At 39.2% G+C, this 26,130-nt stretch overlaps 1 protein-coding gene across 5 annotated transcripts in view; it reads right to left on the minus strand.

Moving 5' to 3' along the window:
- LOC122971272 (protein unc-13 homolog C) overlaps positions 1-26,130 on the minus strand; it is a 114,722-nt gene that overhangs the window by 38,599 nt on the left and 49,993 nt on the right. For all 5 annotated transcript variants that reach the window (XM_044338037.1, XM_044338197.1, XM_044337960.1 and 2 more), the window contains 5 exons: positions 25,734-25,802; positions 18,230-18,319; positions 17,081-17,209; positions 8,998-9,131; positions 6,246-6,331 (listed from right to left, as the gene is read on the minus strand). In XM_044338037.1, the coding sequence (XP_044193972.1) occupies positions 6,246-6,331; positions 8,998-9,131; positions 17,081-17,209; positions 18,230-18,319; positions 25,734-25,802 (508 nt within the window). The remainder of the gene's footprint in view (positions 1-6,245; positions 6,332-8,997; positions 9,132-17,080; positions 17,210-18,229; positions 18,320-25,733; positions 25,803-26,130) is intronic.

Here is a 26,130-nt window from a genome sequence, read left to right on the forward strand (position 1 = left end):
AACCTATAGCCATGCCCCAGCCCCGTAAACAGCGTCTTTCTGTAGAAACGAACTTGCTGAGGTACAGTAATTGAAATTCAATTAAAATATTCTATGGAGTGAAGCTGTTCCAACAGGCTGAAGATGAGTTAATGGGCTGCTGGCCTGGAGCATTGGATCTTTAATGACATGCTCCAAAGACCATGGCCATTAAACAGCTATACAGTGGATATACAGCATGTGCTGTAGAACTTCATCATCGAAGTATTCTGCACTCTAGCAAGAAGTAGCACTACTTTTTCGTCTCTTAATAAATGTGTTTTTTTTTTTTTTTTCCAAAAAACAGAAAAACAATTTATTTAAACCCTGTTATCGAGGTACTATTTTAATGTAGATGACAGGATACCCCCTGCCTTTTTATCAGTCAGTGATCCCCTCTGTTTATTTACGTTGAGGTTTGGTGAGCTGGCCCCACACTAGATGGCGGCTGATGTTTACTTGAGTCTGAATTCTGAATTCTCAATGTAATGGCTTCACCTTTGCTTCTGGGAAATCAAGAATGTAAATAACACATGAACCTGTCTGTCAGTGGTCACGGAAAACGATGATGATTAATAGGTGTCTGAAAACTCAATTACAACTACAGAACAGCACTTTGAGGGTTTCTCATGTAGGTAATAGTGAATAAACAAATGGAGAAGTGAGTTCAGCTGCAGCCACAGTCATTCACTCTCTCACATCTCTGCCTCCTAGTTTGTCCTCTCTCTTTTGGTCTTCCCTCCTACCTCTCTCTATCGCTCTCTTTCTCTCTCTCTCACACATTCAGAGATTCACACAGAGATGCTAAAATTAGCAGCATCCATTTCTGCACCAGCACCAAAAGCCTCCGAGCAGGAAGCAGAGGATGCATTAAAGACTTCATTAAGTAATGCGCATGCACATGTGCGCATGCACGCAAACCCACACACACACACACACACACACACACACACATTCCTCTTGTATTCTCATTCATTCTTTCTTACTTGCTTGTAAAACTGAATGCTTGCACAAATGTGTGGCTGAATAAATGCACACACAAACATGGCTGCACACACTGCATGCACAGACACACACAGAGAAACACAGGCCTACAAAGCAGGACATTCTGGCCTGCCTCCTTCAGGGTGTCTCTGTTAGCCATCTTGCCTGTTCTCTGTGCCTTCTTATGTAAACAGGTCACTCTGAGTTACTTCCATCCATCTGAATGAGAAAAACTGGCAGAAACATTGACTGGCTCAGTATTCCTAGCCTCTTCCATCACATTATTGTCATTCATTGTGTAAAAGCACATAGAATACATGCATAAATGGAGGAATGTGCACATACACACTGCAGGATACATGTGTGTAGAGCATGCATACATCAACATTAAATGTGGGCTTGTCGTATGATGGTAGAGAAAAAAAACCTCAGATGACCAAAGCTTTCTTACCTGCTGTGGAAGTACAGTCGAGTACAATCAATTGCTGGTGTTCCAGCTGAATAATTGTGTTGTGACTGATCGTTGTAGAAAGCAGTGAGCCGTTATTAGAGTAATTAAATCCCCTGCGGTTTCACTGCTTTCCTTTACATATGACCATTCATGTTGTCTGTTTTTGCATTATCTCTCACACAGACACACATTTATGCATATGCCAGATACATGTATGTGTCATGTAAGTGGTTAAATTAAAGTAGCAAATAGTCTAAATGTTTACTAGTTGGCAGTTTGGGCAGTATAACCAGGCCAATATACAAATTACTTTTCTGTTGAGACTTTATGAGCCATGGATTATGTTAGCCTACATTGCATGTATCAGTTGGTGTGTGATTGCTAAATCAAATTCTTGACAGAGAATTCATTAGTTACACTTTTTTAAGTGAAAACACAAGCATTTAATGTATCTTAATATACAATCTGATGTACATTACTTTTTTTACTGCAGTAAATTACAGTACCACAACCAGGCTGAAATGTTAGCTGGTCCATTTAGCCATGAGGTGCATTTTCAACTGTAAAATGGTTTTTGCTATTATATAACATTACTCACACATGCACCAGTCACTTTTTCATGTACTTTTAAAAATTACGTATAAACACTGGTTACACAACAGCAATGTATTATGGGGCACTTTATAATTTCTAATGGAAAAGATAGTCAGATATCGATGTCAGTGTATCATACATACAGTATTTTAAAGATGCACAACATCAAATTACTCTGCACCAAACCATGAGTAATACACCGGATCCACAGGCATCATCTGTTTTTATGTGGTTTTACAAAAATCTATTCAGTTATGTGGTTTACAATGTGCATGTTTTCACCACACTGTTATGTGGTTTATGAGCTGCCAAACTCTTTCATATACTGTAAATACGAGTCTTCACCAAACCAAACCTAGAACTATTACAGCCAGTAGGACTGACAAGAAATGAGCAATTATTCATACAAAGTGCTCCTTTGAGGAATATGACAGTCATGTCCTCCTCCTGGCATGTGTCGCTGTGGGCGGGCAGTGATGTACTGACAAGATGAGGCAAGAGGAGGCAAAGCAGGGGAAGAGGGTTCAGGCTAAAGGAGCAAGAAAGAGGGTGTATGTGCATCCATGATTCTTGTCTACTTTTGTAACACGGACACCCTCAGGCAAATCACAAACACACACACACACATATAAACACACAAACTGCCCAAACCTGCTGTGACAGCAGTCAGTAACACCCTAGGTGGTCACATGCCCTGCTGCCCTGACTCAGATATGTACATGTCCAATCACACATAGCCACACTTTGTCCCTCTCTTTCTCTCACTTTATGTATATTACCCCATAAAGTGGAAAGACAAGTGATCTAAATAGCTAGTCTAGTATACTTCTATTACAATGTCCTGTTTAACAAAAGCCTTGTAATCATTTGAATGCAATGCCAAGGTTTAATTTTAGGGCCACTTTTGTTAACTATCTATGACTATCACATTGTTTCCATTCAATTTACCTCTAATTAATTGCAATGTACACCTTTATGCTGATGACACACTATTCTGTAATACATATTGTACTGCAACTTTTCCTCTTTGCAGTTCAGCATTTTATAACTTCAAAAATTAAACTTTGATAAGACTAAAAACATGTTACTCTCAATGTCTTGTAATGCCTGCTTATGCTCTTTACTGTAATGTGCTGCAGAAGATTTTTGGAATGATGACCACATTCATAATCAAAAGCTCAGCTTTCAGTGGGGAACAAACATCTTCTCCAGCTAACCAGTCATTTATAAAACACATTATTTGTTTATATTTCCATTGTTTTCTCATGATCAGAGTACTTCTTAACTTTCTAGATTCCATTTTACAGTATGTTACTGGGTTGGATTTTGTGCAAAATCTGCTGGTTTGTGTTATAACACAAAACATACAGAAATCACTGTTCTTGCTGTCCAATCAGAGGAACAGTTTCAGAGAGCATTGCTAGATGATGACATAAGGTTGATGGAGGGCTTTCAACATGTTTTTTTCTGTTTTTCTCTTTGGGGCACAGGAGGTAAGAAAACAAGAAGCAGCATCCTTTTTATGACAGACAGGCAGTGGAAGTCTGAGGACATATAACTTAAACAATTCTATTAGTGGGATATAGAGTCTACAGATAGTCTTGACTGCCACCTCATTTGTTTTCCATAAATACCGAGGTATCAATTAATTTTACAAGAATACAGTGATGTTTAAAATTATACACATAAAATTGTGAAAAAGATTACGATTGGGGATTTAATATAAATTTCAGCTTACATAATCCATCTTGTTGATTTATGGCTGCTCATTATCTCACCACAGAAATACACATCTTTGCATGCACACACCTACAAATCTACACCCCACCCATCTCATTAAAATTTCATGTATGGGCACATTTGTATGCATATACTCCACACACATTCTGTATATTTTTCCTTGGCAAAACGCAGATCACATTTAATACCATTTGGTATAGAAATGATATTCCATCTATAGAGTCTATATATGCTTCTTTTATGTATGTGTGTGAATACTGTATCTCAAGACACACTGCAGATTTCACTCTTGCCACCTGGTTTCCATAGCAACTCAAGATGGCTTAGCAAGGAGGAAGCAGCAGGTATGTGCTGTGTGGATTAGGATAAATCACCAATAAGCTATTCCCTGTCTTTTCTCTTACACACAGCAGAAAGAGCATTCCCAACTTTTGACCTCAATCAGATCACCCAGCTTTTCTAAACGCAACCCTCTACCTCTTCTGTCATCATTATAGTAGAAAATATTCCTCCCTCTTTCATGTCTCATTCAACAAAGAGGTGGTTTGCAAGTGAAACCTGCAGGTGAAACACATCTGTTGCACCAATCTAAATCATAAAGTTGGGCGACAGCAGATCACAATCCCTAAAATGAGTTGCAATACATTTGCTCTGATTTCCTAAATGTGGTGGGAATCTTCTCTATCCAAGTCAAACCCAAAACCGTGTTCTACACAGCAGCGGGCAAGCACTTGTCTGTTAAAACTTGAATTTGACATGAAGGGATCTGACAAGCAAGATGAATTTGGTGAACTTAAGTATAGTGTGTGCTGTGTACTAATGTCATATTGCGTTATTTCTGCAATTTGGATGCATGAATGTGGAAAACTTGAGCTGAGTACAACTTTAGAGCAAAAATTCACACAAAATCATAACCCAGGGTGCTATCCTGCTGAGTCCTCACGTTCACATACACACACAGACTCATTTTAACATTCATTCACAACCCCAGTCCCGTTAACTCCCTTTTGTATTCCTCCTCCACCATAAACCCTGATATCCTGGAGGTTTGATCCTGAAGCCTCCAGCCTAGTTCAATAACCTCCAGGAGGCTTTTGCTGCTTTTTGGCAGGTGAGCTGGAGAAAGAGGGGGGTGGGGATTTAAGTCAAAACCCACTTTAAAACCGGGAACATCTGTCTTCCTGCCAGCAGAGCAAATGTAAGATTTACTGCTTGATCACTAAGAGCTTCTTCTGTCTTTGGAAAAAGACTTACATGTGTTGACAAAATCTACACTAAATTATTGAAAATGATAAGAATGCTAAATGCGTATTACAATTTGGGGCATATTTTAAATATAAATTTGTCACTACAATGGCTGCAACGGAGTGATGGATTTTTCATTCTTGAGCAATTAGTGATTTTTGGTTCATGCTACAAGACTACAGATTATATATCACTACCTTTATATGGTACAAAGGAAGTGGCGGTAGAATTCCTTTTTTATGCATTCATCTTGCACACTGCACTCATCTTACATAGTACTTGTATTATTCAGTAGCAATGAAGTACGAGTCTGTGTATCTTTATGTTATGTTAGACCATAGCATAAACACACAGAAAGCAGTGCAGCAGTAGTGTGGACATTTCTATGTATATAATGGCTGCTGTGTGTCTATAATTATGGTAACTTTTAAGGTAAGATTTTTGTTTGACTCATGACTACTTCCTATGTGCCGCTGCCTGCTGAAGCTAATGTAGGTCAATTATATTGCTTCCTGCACATGAGTCATGGGTCCAAGTAAATAACTAACCTGAACACTAAATTGTGAATCTAAATGTAACTGACTTTTAAATGATACATACATAAGTACTCTGTCGCTGTCTTTTTTTCTCATCTTGCATTACTTGTGAAAACATTTGGTCCTCATAGATATCAAGATATAAGAACATATACATACTTTCACACGACACACAATCCTGAGCATCCCATCTGTTTTTGATTGTGCCATTGATCAATTGTTTATCTTGATTAAAAGAAGTTCCAGTTTCTCTATACTGATCAATAGAGCTAAAGCGGGGAAGCGTAATCTAGATAGGCAGTGCAGCTGACCACAGCCAGAAACAACTGATAAACAACACAGTGACACCAGCAAATAAACAACACTCACCTCAATGGAGGAATAAAACACTTTGCACCTGTTCCAGAGTAGCTACAGAAGAACTAGAGCTACTTATTAGAACTAACTACTAATTAGTGAATAGCTAACAAGTAGTTACACATTCAGTGGTAACTACTCAAAATATTGTGTATCTTGTTGTACCTTGTTGTAAACTTTAACCTATTATTCTTCACCAACATGTAATCAATCTATCTTATTTATCTGCAGCTCTGACTCACTCACACACACACACACACACACACACACACACACACGTTCAAGCAAGAGACAATTGTCTGTTCAGCAGCATTACTTACCTTCCATTGCATACTTCATATCCAGGGCAAAGAGGTTCCATGTGATCTCCGCGCTGATCTTGCCCACATTCAGCTCCTGTGGAAACCTGGTGGAATTGAAACGGATTCCAATCAGACTCATTTCCGTATAATGACACGCTCGACTGGGTGGCCTGATGGCTTGGCCCAGCCTGAATCTCTAACAAACGACTTAACAGATGTGCAAAAAGACATGGTTGGTGAATCTCATAATCTAATAATCCCCCGTCATTTCCAAACCTGGTTGAACTGGGGTAGAATGGAGATGCATGTGAAGGGCTTTAAGATGAGGAAAAGTGCAGGAGGAAATGGCACAGCAGAGGAGAGAGAGAGCAGGGGAGGCAACTTATTTGGCAAGTAATGTGCTATTTTGAATGCCTATAGATTTTCAGTCACAGCTTGAATGTGAGATGTCAATGGTTTAATTATCCGTATCTTCAGACAGTGATGACAGGGCCTTGGCTTGAGAAAGGTTTTTCGTTTCAAACAACAAACACATTTGTCCAACTATTTCTATTGAAACAGTAATCATCTGCTCAGCCGGGACCCTCCTGCAAAAACTAATGCCCAAGTGTGTGTACACATTTACACACACTTTCCTCTTTCCTCCCCAACCTTCGGCACACCCTTTTATGGAGCAAAGAAATAAACACTGAAGCTTGAAGGCGGATTTATGCTCCCAGTGGCAAGTGGAGAAAAAAAAGAAACATCCCAGAAACAACTGCTCCCTCTTTCATCTCTATCACTCTCAGAATCTTTCTCTCCACCTCTGTTATTCTTCAGTCTCGTTGTGCACCCACGATGTACTGTAGGCAAAGCAGACAATGAAAATCCTGCATGGCTAAATGAATGTAAAGATCTGTAGCTACTGTACATGCCTGTAGATGGTTTACAGTCTGCCTCTATGTGGTGAAATAAATGATGTTATGTGCTTTACAATCTGCATGACGAGTATTTCTGGAAATAATCTCTTCTTATCCTTTTACACTTTTAAAAACATCTATAGCATCCAAATTTTATATTTACAATTACAAAATTGAAAAAAAAATTAAATCAGTAGATCAGTCTATTCATTGTTTGGCTTGAAACAGAGACATAGAGCAACAGGCTAACATTTTTTTCCCTCTGGCAACAGCTCCAATTATATAAAGGCAACAAGTCCACTCCTGGATTTACCATGAAAATGCATCAGAGTTGCTGTCACTCTGGAACTTGACCAGGGGAATGTGGAGGAAATGGGCATGAATATTGCAAATGTATCATTAGACAGTGTAGGAGAGAGGGCTCAGGGCATAAACAGAGCCGTAATAAGCATCGTAAATCAGCAAGAGGACAGAGAAAAGAGAAAGGAGGGCGAAGAGTGTGAGAGGATATGTATGAGCGAGACAGAAAGAAAATGTAGGTTGCATCTTATTTCATCTGAGGCGAGCTCCACTCCATTTTCATCAGGTCATGTAGTTTGCTTGATTTTATTAAACAAATCTGACGGACACAAACGCTTTGTACCTCCCTCAACATCATCACCACAACCAGCCCTCTATCCCTACTTTCTACAAACAAATCTCTCATCTGTTATATAATTCAGCATCACTGTGTTCCCCTTTTAGCCATCCATAGCATGGCTCACCATACAAAATAAAGCATTTTGAATGCTGGCTTCTCTGGCTGCCTCACAGCCTTCTTGCGCAACACACCGCTCATTCAAGTCTCCACAATCTGTAAATATTTTTTTCAGATTTAAAGGAGCTGATGGGCACCTCATTTTTTCTAAAATATAAATATAAAATAACTAAATAAATAAATGATCTTAAAGGGAATGACTATGAAATGAATTACTATGAAGCGATACTTTGAGAAGGATATTTCTCTCTCATTTATTCAACTCTGTATGATGAATACTGAAGCCTGAAAGGCAAATAAATGAATAAAAAATGTAAGTATTGTATAAATACATAAATATTTCATCAGCATGAGCCACATTATAACCCCAATTATATATCAGCTAGTTATCTATGTTTTTTTTTCTCCATCAAGTCTAGTTGGTCATGAATGGTTGGGGCATAAATCATACAGCATGCAGTGAAAACTCAGCCTCTCTCAGGATGTTGGTGTATTTTCAGTGTGGTCATTTATAGCTTCAAAGGCCCTGAAAATCAATTTACACAAATAGTTTCTTACTATAAGTGAGACTTTCCTTCATGAACACACAATTTTCTGCCAAAGTCAGAACTGTTTTGGTTATTCTACATGACAGATGTCTTTATTTCTGTTTCTGTCCTTCTTGCTGGTTTGAAGTGGGCAGGGCTTAGCTGGAAAAATGGTAATGTCATGCATTTCTGGGCACCAATCAGGGTTTAGCAACATATGAATGTTCTCAAACAAACACATGCAGGCCAGATGAAGCAGATTAGTTTAGTGTTTGAGTGTTAAAACTCTTAATAAATAATGATGAAGATGTTTAAACTGTGATTGTTGCTTATCTAGTCACAAATGTTAAAGAGAAGTACTTAAGACTTTAATACAACTTTTCTGGGGCTTTAAACAATTTAAATGGAAGATACACTGGGAAATGTGGTTGCATGCAAATATTATGATGTTAACAACAATGCATTTGTGAGGAGAATACCTAACCACAAATGTCGGCATAGCAACCAAAAAATGCAGTTTGGGCATGCATTTGACTGATCAGATTGCTTGTTAAAAACCACATATGGTATAATAAAGAAGTACATACTGATTAATGACTGGGGTGTAAGCCGTTCGGTCCTCATCGATTACAGAAACCATGAGAGTGATGAGCTTTGGCCAGAAGTCCAGGTTCTTTATTGATGGACCCTGCTCCTCGCGGGGAATGTCCTGCTTCCGGCTCTACAGAGAAGGAATTTAGGTAACATGAGTCATAAGACAATATCAGTGTATTGAGGGTGATGCAGCAGATATGGTGATGAGACATATTGAAAAAAATGAAATGTTGCATGGGATTAGGAGAAAGATAAAGAAAAAGATAGCCAGAGAAACAAAGGAGGAGGGATGCTGTATACAAGCAGACCTATCAACACATTGCATATGTTCTGTACTGCATGTCATAATATCTTGCCATGATATATATTATGCAACCAATACTGTACTTGCAGTATAATTAACTAAATTGAACAACAGGGACATGAAGGTACTAATATGGAAGACGTTCACAGTGTAAGGACAATAACCCTGAATAACTGAACATTTTTAAATGTGGCATGATCACCAGACTTTAGTGATTACCTTATTTATTTATCTATTCAGTGATTACCTCACTATAAAGTGGTTTTTATTGTTAGTGGCAGAATCCACCATGCCCTTGTGGGACTCAAATTAGAGATTCAAAAGGTATTGATGTATGCATGAAATCCCACTTCACTTTTTTAAAAGTTATCTCATTGATAATAGCCTTGCTCACTATTACTCCCCGTGTATTAAGTTACTACTAATGCAAGCCAAATATTTCCTCTTTCCGCTGCTTCACATTGCATTCAAGCATTCAACGGGCAAAACATAGGGTGACTTTTACTGTGGATTTGTCACTGAGATCATCATCATCAAAAATGCATCAACAAAACAAAATGGCAGCTATTTTCTGCATTTTTTTGACAGCAGATCAGTTTTAAATATTGCAGGGAGTGATGACAGGAGAAGGACCAATCACATAAGCTGTTAGATGATGAGTTGCAGGCAACGGTCTACACACATCCAACTCCTCAGCAAAGTAACAAACTAATATTGGCCCAAACATGTTCCACACAAGTACATAAATACAAAGGGCAACATGTGGCCCAGCCAGAGCAAATGTGCAACCCTAGTGAAAATACTCAACGTGTGCTCTTATGGACTGGTGGAGGTGATCAATCTCAGTCTTCGAAGAGGCGATATAAGATAGGTAAAGCTAATCTGAGCATTTCCATGACCACAGTAGTAAACCAACATGGCATCTGTGGAGGAATGTGTACTACTGTACTTACTGCACAGAAGAAAGAAAACAGAAAACACAGAAGATGCAATGTGCAACCTTTGAATTTCTCACAGAGGAAGGATGGAGAATTTCTGTCTGAATGAAGAGGTGACAAAGTTCATCAAGAACTTTGTCAAACTGGTCAGTATGATTGTTTTGAGTGGAGGTGAACCCAAAGAACGGGGTTGGCTTTCTCTTGTTGTTTCATGCTATAGTGACCCTAGCTCCAATACTCAGACTGCAGCTTATGCTTGCGTTGCGTTAAGAATTTTCCAGTGACACACTCCTGAACGCAATAACATGTGAAATCAACCAGCACTGTAATCTTAAGGATTATAATTTTTATTTGAGTTTTAGAAGCAAAATTGTCCTCCATTCAATATATCACCCTCCAATAATGTGTGTCACAGTGTGTGGCAGAAATCTCTGCTGCTGTCCGGGGGTGAAAGGTGTTGAATCTAAAACCACTCACTGACTCGACCATCTGTTCTCCCCACACTGACTATGACCAGACTGATCTTCTCCAGTCAGTGAGTAACTGCAACAGTTTTTCAGTCTGCCGTGAACAGGTTCCACAAAAAGGAAGCAAGGCTGTGCACACAGATAAAAACACAGCTGAATGCACATACTGCAGCAAACTCAGCCAAAGTGACAGATCTGTATCATACACAGACACAATTACGTTCAAACACACCCGCGCACTTATTATGCACTCTGACAATGAGAAATATAATTTATGACTGTGGACTGCAGGGACATACCCTCCCAAGAGGATGCTATATACATTCTTTAATTTGTGTATTTAATTCTGGCTGGTACAAATTTTTAGATGAATAGAACTTTGTTTTAAAAATGAAACATGTTCAGATCTGTTGCTGAATAATTTAGTTTAAATTATTATTCAATATTGACGTTGGTGCGGCACACAGAAGAGATGTAGGAAGAGCTTGGGAAATGGAAATGCTATATGAGTCCATTTATCCTAAATATAATCCTTAGAATCGAATCGATTCCTACAGTAATCAACTTGTGTCCGGTGATGTTGATTCTTGTATTAAATATCTTGTAATGCAAGTAGTGTAATGCTGTTGCATCTCTTGCAGCATTGCAGCTGGGAGAGCAACAGAATTTAATTTCACAGGTACAAGAAACACATGGGGCTTACAGTTGATTTTGTGACAGTTGATCATGTCAGAAAAGGGTTTACTACTTTAATCATTCAAGTTTGGGGCTGCAAAAGTTAAAGGCATACAATGCAGAATTTGTCGGTTGGTGTTTGTAAACACAGCGTTCAAAGTTTGCCCCTCCTCCCTAGCTCAATGACACCAGAGCGAACTGAGAGCATGAACGAGAGAGAGAGAAAGAAAGAAAAAGCAGTGGTGGTTCAGCAGGCTAGAAAGTGAATAAAGACAGGGAGTGGTGCCGGCAAGAACAAAGCTGTGAATCAGAGAAATAAAATTTTCTGATTGTTTCAGGGCGGTTACTTTCTGAAGTGCAAACAAACACGCCCACACCTCCACAGAACCCTGTGGGAAGGTGCCACATTGCTGGATTTTGTGTGAATGCAGAGCTTCATCCTGTCTGCTGTGGCCTCTCTGCTCTGCGTGTGTGTAGCTCAGCCCTGCCCTCGGTCAAGCAGTCAAATCTGTTCTCTTTATACATACATGAAACAGACAGAGAGCAGAGGAGAGAGACGGAGACAGCGATATAACCTGGTCACTACGCTTTGAGTCCTGGCCTCACACCCTGTATGCTGTTATTGGCTTGGGGCAACACACCCACTGCCCAAAGGTTGACGCCCAGAAGCGTCCCAAACACAGCAAAATAATACGAAAATACAGGCAGAGGGCAGAGTCTCTGCAGATAAAATCCCTCATCTGGTTAAAAGATATACTTAAAAACAACCAAGATCTAAAAAGTTTATCATAAAAATGTGGCTTAAAACTGAATAAAAATCAGTTTATGACAGTTTCTGGAGGACAACCACAATGCAGACATATTATCTTGCAAATGTATACTCTTTGGTAGATGCCATTGTGATGGACAACCACAACACTGACGCATGGAAATGTTTGAGATAATGTAAGTGCACAGCACAACAAAATACATAACATAGGTCTAGTTGTTTTTAGACATTTTAATGCTGAATAATCACATATTATGGCTTTAAGTCTATCATCTTGCCTGCCTGTCATGAAAATAGATTACATGTTTCCATGGGAGGTTCCATCCCAGGCATCATATTGATTAAAGGCTCATGAATTTCTAATTTGCATTTTCACTTATGTTTGCTATGTAGCATGACATGAAAAATGCACTATAAATGCAAAAGGGAGGTAGTTTGAGTTTTATATGTAACAGAGTCTCAACTCAAATACTGTGTAGGGACATGCCAATATGGACTGGACACTAATTTTCAGAGTTTACATGTACACAAACAAGTAAATTATCTAGAGTATGTGCAACTAGAGCTTGTGAAGAACTGAAACAACATTGGTCCATGTGATCACAAATTAAGGCAAGCTGTGCTAAAAACAGATTTGCCTGGTCCACCAATCATGAGACTAAAAATATTGAGACACTGTCAAGACATTACCGGTCAAAACTAAATCAACGCTTTACTGTATGAGTTTAGATCAAAACTACAAAAAATAACATGCAATCTATTTTGGCTCCCGATCCATAGTTTATGAAACTAGAATTGTAATGCTTGGTTCATACAGAAAGATACAACATATGTAGCTGTGTATGAGAGGACTGGGCCATCAGGGGAGGTATGCTACTATATGCAGGAAGGTAAATTTATGTTAAATTAGAGGCATGAATAATGAAACAAGTGTATCTGCAGGGGGTGAGTCAGCTATGCAAAACCTGTCTGTGCCTGTGTCATTGTGTGAGTGTGTGCACGTGCAAAACTGTATGCATCTACGAAGGACACTGAAGGTTGTGTCACCCCTACTAAATCGGATACATTATGCATCGCGTTAAAATGTAGTGTTTGCTCATTTGTATTCACCTCAAGCAGGTACAAACACATTGTTAAAGGTGATTAAGTGGCCTGCCGTTCTTTTTACAGTCAACAACACACCCATGGGCTTCACTCTCAGTTGTACTAAGAGGTGAATACTGTACTGAACCAAGAGTGCAGTGTAGTCCCAACTACTTCCAGTGCACAGGGTGGTGGGGGCACTAGCAGCAATATGCGTAGCAGCGCATCACTCCTCTAGAGGGTAGCTAGTGGATTATGTTTATTGTTTAGTACTTTCAGTCCCTGTGTGGGAGAAATCAGCATTAGCATACAACTGGCTCCTCATCAGTTCTCCCAATGTGACACAAATTACAGAGTCTCTGATTGAAGGATGTTCCCGGAGAATGTGATCAAATTCCCAAGACAGCAAGCAGGGGGTTGAACCGAAGCTGTTGCAAAGCATTTTAAGGCACCGTGAAAATAAGGTGTATATGTACATTTTTTATGGAGAATTCAACCCAAAACCACATATTCTGAAAACAAAGATCTTCTTCAAACACAGTTAAATCAACCACTTTTGTATCATTGGCAAATAAGTGATAATGTCAATGAGAGATACTTATCAAATCAATTTGAATTGCTTGCTCAGTAACAAGTGGAGTATTCTCCGTGTTGCTCTGTGGCTCTTCTCACAAATAGGCACAGTGGAGACCATACATGCCTGTCAACGATCACCAACCTCACTCTTCGAAACCGGATTGCTTTTATTAATCTCCATACTTATACATTGATATTTGCATAATGCACAAGCATGTATACAGAGTCATGTGTATGTTACCAGGTATTTCTGGTCTGTGCATCATCATTGCCACTGCACATTCTTCCACTGGATGAACCAGAAGAAAAGTATAGTTCCTTTCCTTTCCCTTTTCCATGATTCATTTGCCCTCTTTCCATTTCCCCTTCATCTTGTTTTTCAAAATCCTCCTTTTTCTGCCAGGATTTAAGAAACTATTAAGCTAGATTCCCCCTGCCCCTCCTCCCCCCCAGTCATTTTATGCCCAGGCAGACGCAGAGAGCTTTGTTGTTATGTTATGCAACATGCCTGGGACATTTCACTGCCTGCCTGGCCACCGTGTCAGCTCTTGTGTTGCCACACTCCGTTACTGTTAGCATCTGGAGAATTGGGGTCTGAAATGTGTTCTATCCACTGAGTCAAAGGCTACCGAGTGTATATCAACATAATAATTTATTGTCACAGTGAGGTTTGCTTTGAGGTGAAGTTGACCTCAATATTGCATTATTTATTTGTTTGTTTGCATGTTACTGTGTCATGTGTACAGCAACCTGCTCCAAACAAATTTCCCCTAGTAGGGATTAATAAAGTTGTTTGCGTTGTATTGTATTGGTGTCTTTTTCTTCTGTTGTAGAGGAAGCATTGATGGAGAGGCTGTCTACTGTGAAACTGTGGTGGACGAAGATGTAATTAGAGAAAGCGTCTATCTCTCCAGTTTGGTAATTGCTTACAACCCCTCAGGCTGTTTAAACAAAGGAAGCTTATTATTCAACTTTTGAGCGGATTGCACACCATTACGACCTAAAAAGACATTATCTTCTGTGGTGTGGCTGCCATTCTCCTTGGGAAGTAAGCCGTAAAATAATCAGGCGGAGCTGCCTGTTGCCTGATTATTTACTCAGGCAAGGCCAATGCACAAGTAAACTAGCACATGGAAATAATGTGTTTGGAGAAGCAAACCTAACTGAGGACTGGATAATGTTGTGTTTCTTGAATATGTAAAGAGTATTGTCTCAATATGAGAACATGCCTCCAGCTGCTGATGGCATGCCAATGATATTCTATTCTATTTATACATGATGAAGTAACATGCTTTCAACTTATTTTTTGCACTCATACATTATCCATCGGCTCACTTAAGAGCCAAAAAAGCCCAGAACAGTTGAGATTTGCATCAGGTAAGTGCTGCCTGATGCTTGGCTGTTTTGATATGGCTCTTCACTGTGGACTCTCCCCTTCTTAGAAGGTTGAAGTCTTTCATGCAAAGATTGCAATAGACACGGTGAGCATTTATTGGCTGGTAAATGTCTGACACAATATATAGCCTATTGATTTCTGGTCATGCTGGATTGAATTTATATTTTCCCAGCATTGTAACACAAACACTACACAAAGCGCACTACAGCTGAGGGAAAGCATGATATCAGCTTTATGACAGGCTGAAGGTGATACATGATGAAGGAATGAGGTGAGAGAGAGGGTGCTCGCCATAGGCAGAAAACTTCAAAGAGTTTTAATGTTGAGCTTCTGACAAGTGAATTAGGAGCAGAACTGGAGTAACAACTGTATTCAATATTAATTGTTTGACTGTTTAACGACAACAAGCCATTAAAGGAAGATTTTTCTGGTATCTGGCTACATGAATTTATGCAAGCATCATCATGTTTAAACAACTGAAGCTGTGCAATAAGCAAGTAGAGAGTTAATAAAGACTCCCTTTAGCTTCAGTTATCTAGTTAGTGTTGCATATTGTTGAGCTGGTGAGTTGGTAGTTTGTTATTAATTTAATGTTAATGATTACATGAATCTGCAGGAGTGCTGTGAGTTGCTAAATTTGAATTTCACACTATCATCAAATCATGATTCAGAAAAGTATAACATTTTTACAATAACAAACACATGCCAGAGGCCTAGGTTTGTTTGTAACTATCCTGTGTATAATATCCATAGAATACAAATTCTATTCTTAGGAATAACATATTTTTTTATAATATCTTGTTGAGTGTTTGTTTGCTATGGATTGACCAGTGGTGGGCCAGGTTATGTCTTTCACGCCCAGGAAAGCAATAACAACAACAACCACAATCAAAGACACAAAAAACACCAAAGCTGAACAGGTGGCAGACAAGTCCCATTCTGAAACAGGGTGAACAAATGCATTTTTAAAACAACAGTCTGCATTAATATTCAGCTTTTCAACAATTGCTGTAGAATGCACAAATGCTGGTTGATTCAGCCACAAAATAGATGATGGTTTTTAAAACTGCATATATAGTGATAACATCAGACAAATTCTGGGGAGCATTAAGGGCTCAGATTGAAACCTGCACCCATCAGTGTGTCTCATCTTTGCAGGAGTTGCAATTGCTCTCTGATACTGTTATTGGCGCTGTGGACAACACCTACAGCGAATAGACAGGAGGGTCGCTACTGAAGTCGAAGAAAGCACGTAAAGCTGCATGTGATGTTTCTTTCTCAGAACTTTAAAAGTAGCTGCATTGTACAGGTAAAGCCAATCATTAACAAGGAGCTGTGGGTAGTAGGCAAGGCTGAACACTGGGATGTCAGCCATAATTGCATTACTATTTTGTGCAGGTTTGCGGGTGCACAGCACGCAGAGGTATGAGGGTCCGAGCACAAGAACTATGCAGCCTTAATTTGATTAGACTCAAACACTATCCACACCTACAACCTGATACCTCATCCTCTTCTTCATATTTTTGACACAAATGAATGTGCACACTTCTATAGTACAGTAACTATGCTTAACCTGTAACTTAATTGTGTTCGTGTATGATTTGACCAGAGATTAGGGTTTCAAGACACATCTACAGAAAATCCAAGTGAGGAATCACTAAGTGTTGAAGTGATGCATCGTTTAGTATGTGCGTCACTACATCTGCAAGATATAATGTGAGAAATACAAGCTGGCAACTGTTCACGTTGTACATGACTGGAGAGTTCAGTATATACACTGCTGTTCTTTATGTTTACCTGTGCCACAGAAGTCTGACTTTCTTGAGCTGAAAAGGTTTATAAGTAGTGTTATAAAAAGTACTGTTTACCTGGTCGAGGAGTTGGTTGTATAGTTCATGACAGTTATCAAAAATGTATTTGTATGTGGAGTCCAGACACGCTTTCACACAGTCCTTCACCACCATACTGGCTCTTGGTGGACTCTGGAGCTCTTGAACCTACACACACAAACACACATACATAATAAAAAATAGGTATACTTTCAGGGTTAGGTATTCTTGTAGGTCTCCTAGCATATTGTTATATGATTTAAAAAACCCAAATCAATGACAGGTACATTAACTTAAATGCATTTCTATGTACCATCCATTAGTGGAGTGATAATGTAATAATATCATCTTACATGTTTGAAATATTTATACTAAGATATCACTACCTTGTGGAAAAAATGGGCAACCTACTTACATGTATTATGTATATCATAATTGACATGTGGTCAGACTGGCATTTAGGGTGTGTGTGTGCACCGTATAGTAACACAGTAGCTCCTATGAGTGAGCAGCGGTGCTTATACACAGTAAAGCTCAGCATGGGCATGGCACAGAGTGAGAGCTTTGGTAACCTAAAGTGACAGGTTTCATTCCTTTGCTCGCAGCTGCCATCTTAGCTATGCCTCAGTGCTCCAGTGCTACACCCCCACTCCCGCCAAAAGAGAGCTGAATGGAGCCGAGCTTCATAAAGCGGGAGACAACTCGACATACTGTTGGGGGGGGAGGGGGGGGACAGAGCTGGAAGCATTTGAAACATAGAGGCTTACTGTAGTATGGAGGTCAGCACACATTATACAAACACAACCCCCTTGCATGAACCTGCAGTCATGAATTTGTACAACCATAAATCTTTTGGTTTTGAATGGTCAGTTGTGTTGAAAGGGGGGCAGGTTTCAGGAATTATGTGATTGAATTGATTTCACCTAAATGAAACATGCATAAAATCAATCTGGGTTTATGTTTATAACTGGTTGGGAGATTTTATGGCCTTGACCAGTATTGAAGGCGCCTCAATCACTAAGTCAAGGGTGCAGCACTTCTGTGATAAAACGTGACAAAACACATCTTAGAGATCTACAAAGATTAGTTATTGTTGTTTTCCATCATCATTTATTAAAATGTTTATGTTTCTTTCAATTTCAAAATATTCCACACCCACAAGCTCACACATATGTGCACACACACTACCTTCATCCTGAAGAAGGTGATGCTGGTCAGCAGATCAACAGTGGACTTCAGGTCCTGGAGACGCTCTGGGTTTCCTGCAGGGAAATTATCCTGGAGAAAGAATGAGAAAGACAGGAAAATAACATGAGGAGAGAGGATATCTTATTGTAAGCAGACTTTAAATGTCACACACCTCCCCCCCTGCCCTCCAACACATCACACCGCGTAGGCCAAAACATTGAAATTGATTACAGAGCAACGCCCAGCAATCATAACGAAATGACTGTCTGTCTAATCGTTTAGTGGACAAGGGAGGTCTCTGCTGATGAAAACCTCTATTTCAGGGCCATGAAGTCATCAGGCAGTGCAGAACACCGTGACAGGGAGCATATAAAGCCCTGACAGCCCTGAGGAAAAGCATCCCTGCCCCATACATTATCCTACTTCTCCTACTCTCTCGGTGCTCTAATACAATTCTGCTTGTTTTCAATCCCTCCTCTACCTTGTCAATAAATACACACCGGAGATTCAGGAAATAGAACAAAATCTTCACAACAGCCTGAAGGCTTGACAGCACACGAACAGGAGAGGTCTATCTGAGATCAAGGCCCATCAGCACAAGCAAAACTCACCTGACATCTTTTGGACGTGAACTGCATACAAGTTTTTATTGGGTTGATAACTGATTCAAGAGGATTGGTTTTCGAAGAAGAAGAAAAAAAAAAAAACGACAATGGAGTTTTCAAGAACAACCAACAGAGTAAGAAATATATGGGAGGCATATTAATGTTTCACCGACAGTCAGCTGCCTACTGAGAACTTACAGTTTATTTCTCTAGATCGATGATTAAGGAAAAGTCTAGTTTAGAGGTGAAAGTGTAGTCCCCAATAAAGATAAACACCCTCCAGGCAAACAAGCTTGACACACATCCTGCACAAGCAAATGTGGACCAGTTATACAATATTTGGCTGCCTACTGGAAAAAAAGAATCAGTTTGGAGTAGATTTGTTGTCTCAGAAAAATTGCAATTTGCATCAGTGCCTTTAATATGAACAATTCAATTATTTGAGCATTCATCATTTGTTTCTAGCTGGAAAATTTTATTCCATTTAAATTTTAAAACATGATTTAAGAAGCTCAAGCATCCTGTCTCATCCAGGCCCCAGCACATTCCTTTTAATATAAATCTTTCAATTCCAGGGAAATAAAAGAATTTTCCAGCAGCTACTGTACCGACACAGAGTCTCATTCCCAGCATGGAGCCCATAAGCGCCATCAGTCACTTTCCTCTCTTTCTCTACTGACACTGATATTTCTCTTACAATAAACTCACATACATGTAGCCTTCAGACACAAGTGAAACCATCAGTCCCTTTGAAACATGGATTCTATATCTTCCACTGCAACCTTGAATGCCATCATCGATACACCTCTTGAAATAACCATGCTGGAATCACCGCACTGGAACCAGTAAGACAGTTGTGTTTCATCTGTTTATTTTGGGTATAAGTATTGCAACTTTTATAGAGTGAAACCAATTAAGACTTTTTTTGTTGCTAAAAAGTAATTCTGAAAAATAATGGTGTCTAATCCATTAAGGCTTTTGCATTCCTGAGGTAATGTCAAACAAATCTGTCCCTTCATGCTTTTCCAATAGAAGCATTAACACCTTTATCTAAGAGAAGAAAATCACCCTAGAAAGAGCTGAAAGTGCCCACAGGGGAAAAACGAAACAAAAAAGACTGCAATTTCAATTACTGCCAGTCTGTCTTTTACTGATAGTAGAGGTCTCATCTATTGAGTTTACTTTTAGTACGTTCATTGAGTTGACTTTTGAAATTAAATTATTAATTCAAATTGTAAACAATATTGTCTTATATCACATCATAGTGTGGCATTTTTAACATGTTAATTAGTGGATTCTCTGACATCAACAGGTAATCTAGCTGTGTAATTATGGTGACTGAAGTCAGGAAAAGTCAAGTGCTCATTGACACTCATTACAGTTGATGCAGAGAATGTATATTTCTACAAACAAAATGTTATGATCTTAGCTACCAATCTAATTTGATTTTTTGACTTAACAACCTGCTTTGATTGCAGATGGCAAGGGTTCCCAAAAATGCATTCATTATTGAAAGCAAGTATCAACTGAGCAGGATTTATCTTAATTATAATGTGTGGGATGCTTAAACATGTTAAAAACAGCATGTACTTGTGAACCAGTGAGACGTTAATTACAGAACACAAGGAACTGAAAATTGTAATTCAGCTCCTCTCTGTTTCTTACCAATTCCTAACTTTACAATTGCTAATTTTAACAACTATTTACAGATATTTCTTTGTTTGTATAAACATTGTTTTGTGATTGATGAACAAAGACCTTTGTCTAGCGTAACAGCAATTTTTGCATGTCCAAAAAAAAAAGACCAGAAATGAAAACTCCATCAGCAGAAAAAAAGGAAAAAGAAACAGATGGATTGCCCAGAAGCAGGCAAGCTAAAAAAGCAAAACATCCATATTTCAGCCAAAAGTAGAGACAACATCAACACTGCCTTCGAAAGATGACAGAGAGTCCATTATGGGATGGGGCAAGGAGTGAGTGATGCAGATGAGCTTTTACTCCTTTTTCTTTATTCTAGTCCACATTGAATATTATCTTAAGACAGTGTCTACATTGAGTAATAAAAAAAACCCAAATTTTATTTTATTCAGAATGGACAATTGTAACTGTGCAGTTTACATAATGTCATGCATAATGGCTAAAATGTTGCTGGTTAAACACCGGGTAACAAGTGGAGGGAGTGCAGGTAATCATGTGGAAAAAAAGATCAAAAGCAGTCACGCACTGACAGGCACTGGACCTCAAACTGCCACAGGAACATTGCACCGGTCACCCTGCACTCTGACCATCCTCAGGCATGTGCCACTGAGTGTGTCTATTTGTGTGGGTTTGTGTGTCTACCAAATTTATAAGTTGTATATTTAATGGGTACATTTAAGAGAATTTCTGATAACTTGGCTGTAAATGTAGAAATAGCTACATAAATTCACATGTAAAGCTAAAAAGAACGACTCTTCTATCATCTCAAATATTATGCATATTCCACTTATTTTCAACATGCATGGAGGGTTAATAAACTATAAATATTAATGTTTCTGTGTCTTGTTATTTTCAAAAGCAGCAGAACTTCACACATTTCAGACTTTGAGTCCTGCGCCCTTTCAATAACTTTTTTTTCATCGGGGTTGCCAGAGAGGTTTCTTATCTTCTCCACTCTGTGAAAGGTGATACTAGCTTTTCCATTGTGCCTGGGTTTTTACATTGTCATAAATTTCAAATAGCTACCTCTGAATTATGCAGGTTTTGCTCTGCAAAGAACAAGATTATACTTGCAACTATGCAGATACTGCTTTGTTCTCTAAACATTTTCCTCCTCTGGAAATTAGAAAATCATATTTGTCTGCCATGTGAGAATGACAGAGGCTGGTTGTACACTTCTGTAGCAAGTATATCCTATTAGTGCCATAGAGCAACCTTGTGGATATAATCTCAGAAATATATGTTTTTTGTTTGTGTTATGCCTCATCGCCTCCATTAACAGCTCAGTGCTACTGAATATGGCACAAACCTGTAGTAGAGAGAGAAAGATACTGTAAGGAACAACTGCTTTACTCTCTTTTTTTACTGGAGGTAGCAGAAACTGCTGCACCACAGAGAGGACCAAACCAGTTGTTTGCATTAAGTAACCTTTTCTCTAAAGGTCTGCTGCAATACTGTGCACAGTTCAATTTCAAGAGAATAGAGCACAACTCCCAGGGGTGCCTACTATCATGACTTTACATCAAACTGTCAAAACTAAGGCAACACCCCAAATCCCTTGCAGTGTACGCTGGATACTGAGATTTTATGTCCGACCCAGAGAAACCTGCAAATCCCAGCAGGGACAGACTGATTATACAAGGTGTCACCGTGTATCAGGGCTGTTAGAGTAAAGTTTAAAAGGAAGAAACGCATATGTAGCAGAATGTAGAGTGACAGCTGCACCCCTGCTCCCTCTCTGCTGATTCAAGCTCTCTGTTTTACAAAAGCAAACTCAATCTCCCTCAGAATGTCATTATAGGGAAATCCATACGGCGAACGGCAGAGCAGCCAGATCTGAATCTTATTACTGTCCAATAGTGGCAGGCTGGCTCTGTGGGACAGCTTCAGAAAGTGAGAGAGTGAGAGAGAGTATGAACTCTGTGTGTGTGTGTGTGTGTGTGTGTGTGTGTGTGTGTGTGTGTGTGTGTGTGTGTGTGAAGCACTGTTTTGTGGCAGGCTTGACAGGAGAGCAGCAGGGCAGTGCTGGCAGGTGAAGCCATTGTGATATTCTGTGACTGCTCTCGGTGAACATGTCATCACCAGACAGCCAGGCCATCTGAAAATAAAAGAGGCCATCTCTCCTTCACTTAACCCTCTCTCTCCTTTTCTCTTAACCACTCACCATGCCTACTTTCATTCTTCATCTGTTCCTCTTCTCCTCTTTCCAAATCCATCTCTCATTTCTTCCAACTCTCCCCCCTTCGTCCAAAGCCCAGCTCTTCTGACTCCTTCTCTCTGCTTGTTTCATCCACCTCTCTTTCCAAATTCTCTTTATCCCTCCCTCACTATTTACTACTTGCTGTCCTCCTCTCATCCTTCCTCTTTTTCCATCATGCAGCCATGATGGGCAGCCAGCAGGATCTGCTGCTATCAGGGTGTGTCTCTGTATCATGTGGCTTCACAAAGAGAGCCGTGGCAAGGAACGAGGGAATTAAAGTGATAACCCACTCAACGACACATTGCCTTTTGTATCACACTAAAGGTGAGAGGGTCATCTCTCAGTTACAGTTCACTGTGTAATGCCACCAGCTGAGGAGAAATGTGTGTGTCTGTGTGTGTGTGGTGCTCAGGTGCATACCTGTGTGTAAGGCAGTGTGCAGTTACAGTGAAACAACAGTGTGGATGGCTACACATTTGGTAAAGCAAGTGCAGAAGTGAAGGAGATGCGGGTCTGTGTATGCATGTATGTGTGTGTGTAAGAGACAGAATGAGAGAGAGAGAGAGATATAAACGTGTGTATGATTGTGCATGTGTCCATAACTATGTGCATGTTTGTACCTGCATTTGGGCACATGTGTATGGATGTACAGTATATGTGTGTATATGGTCATGCAAGTGAGTGTTTGAATGTGTTTGTGCGTGTGCCTGCGTGTTTGTGTGTGTGGTGTTTAACAGGATTAGCTCCCCTGGGATTGTTCTGGAAGATTATGTACTGTATGTCAGGATTTCAATCTGCCTGAGTAGAATACAGCAGCACCTTTAGTGGCCCGGGAGTGGCAGATCTCTGGCGATCAGAGATGAATTCCTGATTGCATGGTTCCAGTTTCTACATTTTACCATTGTCTAATCTAAACACTATGTTTTACTGGCACATTTTCTCATACATTTTGAGTTACGTAGAGTCACTATGTTTTTGATGATTCTTTCAAAGGGTCATTGGTTATTTCATCAAAAAAAAACATGTTTTATTTAAATTAATTATACAATTTAATCAAATTTTTACATGTAATTCAGCTTTTTAGGTATGTTTTATTTGAGTTTATTGCACAAATATGCAAGTATTGACGATAACCGACCATGTCAATTGGCACACTACAACACAAAGTGTGGTCTCATAAGACATGAAACAACGTCAATAAGCACTCTAAATCAAACACATACAGGCTATGGCTGTGACAGGTCAATCAGAAAATTCTGAAAATTCTGTATATACAGCAGTACAGTTCACTAACAAATGATGTGAAAACCCACAAACAAACGACCATGAAGAATGAACCTATATCATACAGTAAATAGGCCTCTAAGTGTCACTAACTGGGGGATGAAATGTTACTACATCTATTCTTACAGAGAAATGTTATTTCCCCAGCATGTATATAAATGGGGTGGACAAAATATTAGAGACACATTTTAGTATAATGCATTCAAATTACTTTAACATTTGAATGATCACCTCCCTTACACAGTATCAACAAAAATTGAATCATGTTACCTTTACAAAGATAAGGTTTGTTACAGCTCTGATTCAATTGTATTGCTTGTACTATTATACTAGTGCATATTGTTTTATATTTCACATATTTAGCTTTGGATACTACAGCTTAACCACCAAAATATGAAGTGTGCTTAACTTATGTGAACATGCATGGCAAGAGGCAAACATCATTGGCATATTAATGTAGTACACAGACAGGTATGTGGTTGTCTTTTGAAACAACATGTTCTTGTTTTACATTAGTACTGGCCAGCAAATGTCTGCTAGTATTAGTTGATACTTGACACATTAAATCATCCTGGAGTTGCTACAGCCTACATACAGAAACCTGGGAGTATGTGGCCTAGTTTGCATCTGTTTACATGGTGTCCAGTAGTCTAAATCCATGTACTACCATGTCAGGTGGAGTGCTGGACACTCACTGTAGGGTCTATTTATTGGACCAGAAGAACCACTATTTCTTGAGATGCCGATGGGCTTCTTGACACAGCGGGCTGATTACCAGTATTTATGTGCCTGGCTACAATCTGCTGAAAACTGCAAAATCACTTCAGTCATTTATAATTCAATTCATTTTAAATTAAATTCAGTGTTGTTTAACAACAATGTATGACATGAGGTCTGTCTGTCTGTCTATATATGTGTCTATCTGTAACTTCTGCTTTTCCAAATCATACTTTTCACAAGCCTCTCTTAATCATCGCAGCTTAAGACCACAAAATCTCCAACGCTATATACACTCTGCATATACTCAGTTGTTAACATTATGGGGACATATGGGGAATGTGTCACATGTGGCATAATAAAATGTCATTCTTGATATGACATCATGTCACACACAGCTGGAATGACATTTACCTTGCAATAATCACCATATTTAGTAGAACACTTTTAATACAGTATCTGACATTAACATGCATCCTGCGCAATTACACTGTGGGAAAAATGCATGAAATACGGATTGAAATGTTTCCAAGAAAGAAGATGACCCAGTCAATATCCACGTTTGGAGGGAGACAGCCACACGTTTGGCATTAACATCAAAGCGTAAACGGATTGCTGTTCCATGCCAGATATAGTAAGCACACACTGTACTGTAAACAAAGTTGAGTGAACCAGGAAGCCTTTATCAAATCAACCAAGTGGAAGAAAGCTTAGATGGCATTACTTCTGTCAAAAATAGATAGCCAAATAGAGCACAACAAAAAGGTGTTTAAAGCCAGTTTTAAAGGAGGTAAATGCTAAACATAGCAAACTAAATGGCAGCCTGCAGTGTGTCAAATGTCCAGTGAAAATGTAGTCCATCTACATAATAACAATGTAGACTTGAGATTGTTTTTTACAACAAACTGATAATAGTCACAGAAGAAGACACAGAGACAAACACAAATAAGATTAGATTTCACAAACACACTACACTACATGCATAATTTCACATACATACCCGATATTTGGAGAGGTCGATCCTTAGAGAGTTATGCAGCTGGTCCAGTAATTTGACAAATTTCTCCCTCTGTCAGGATGAGAATTCCATAATTTAGTTTAGAGTGTCACCACACCCAAAGTGTTTTGTCAAAGAATTTATAACACTGTGTGGTAGCATTGATATGCCTGCGGTGGTTCATTTTTGCTTCCTGGAACAAAATTTTGTGGTTTAAGTGTATTGCCAGCTTCGGCTTCCTGCCTGGAAATATTGCAACATTAGCTTATTAAATGTTCAATCAGAAAGCACTGGCGACCTTTGAGATTTTGTTGATTTAAAGTGCACAACTTGTTTTAGACAATAACTCTGGGAATGATCACACAAAATAGTGATGTCAGTAGTTCAATATCAGAATATA

This window comes from Thunnus albacares, chromosome 1 (genome assembly GCF_914725855.1).
Source record: "Thunnus albacares chromosome 1, fThuAlb1.1, whole genome shotgun sequence".
Lineage (NCBI taxonomy): Eukaryota > Metazoa > Chordata > Actinopteri > Scombriformes > Scombridae > Thunnus > Thunnus albacares.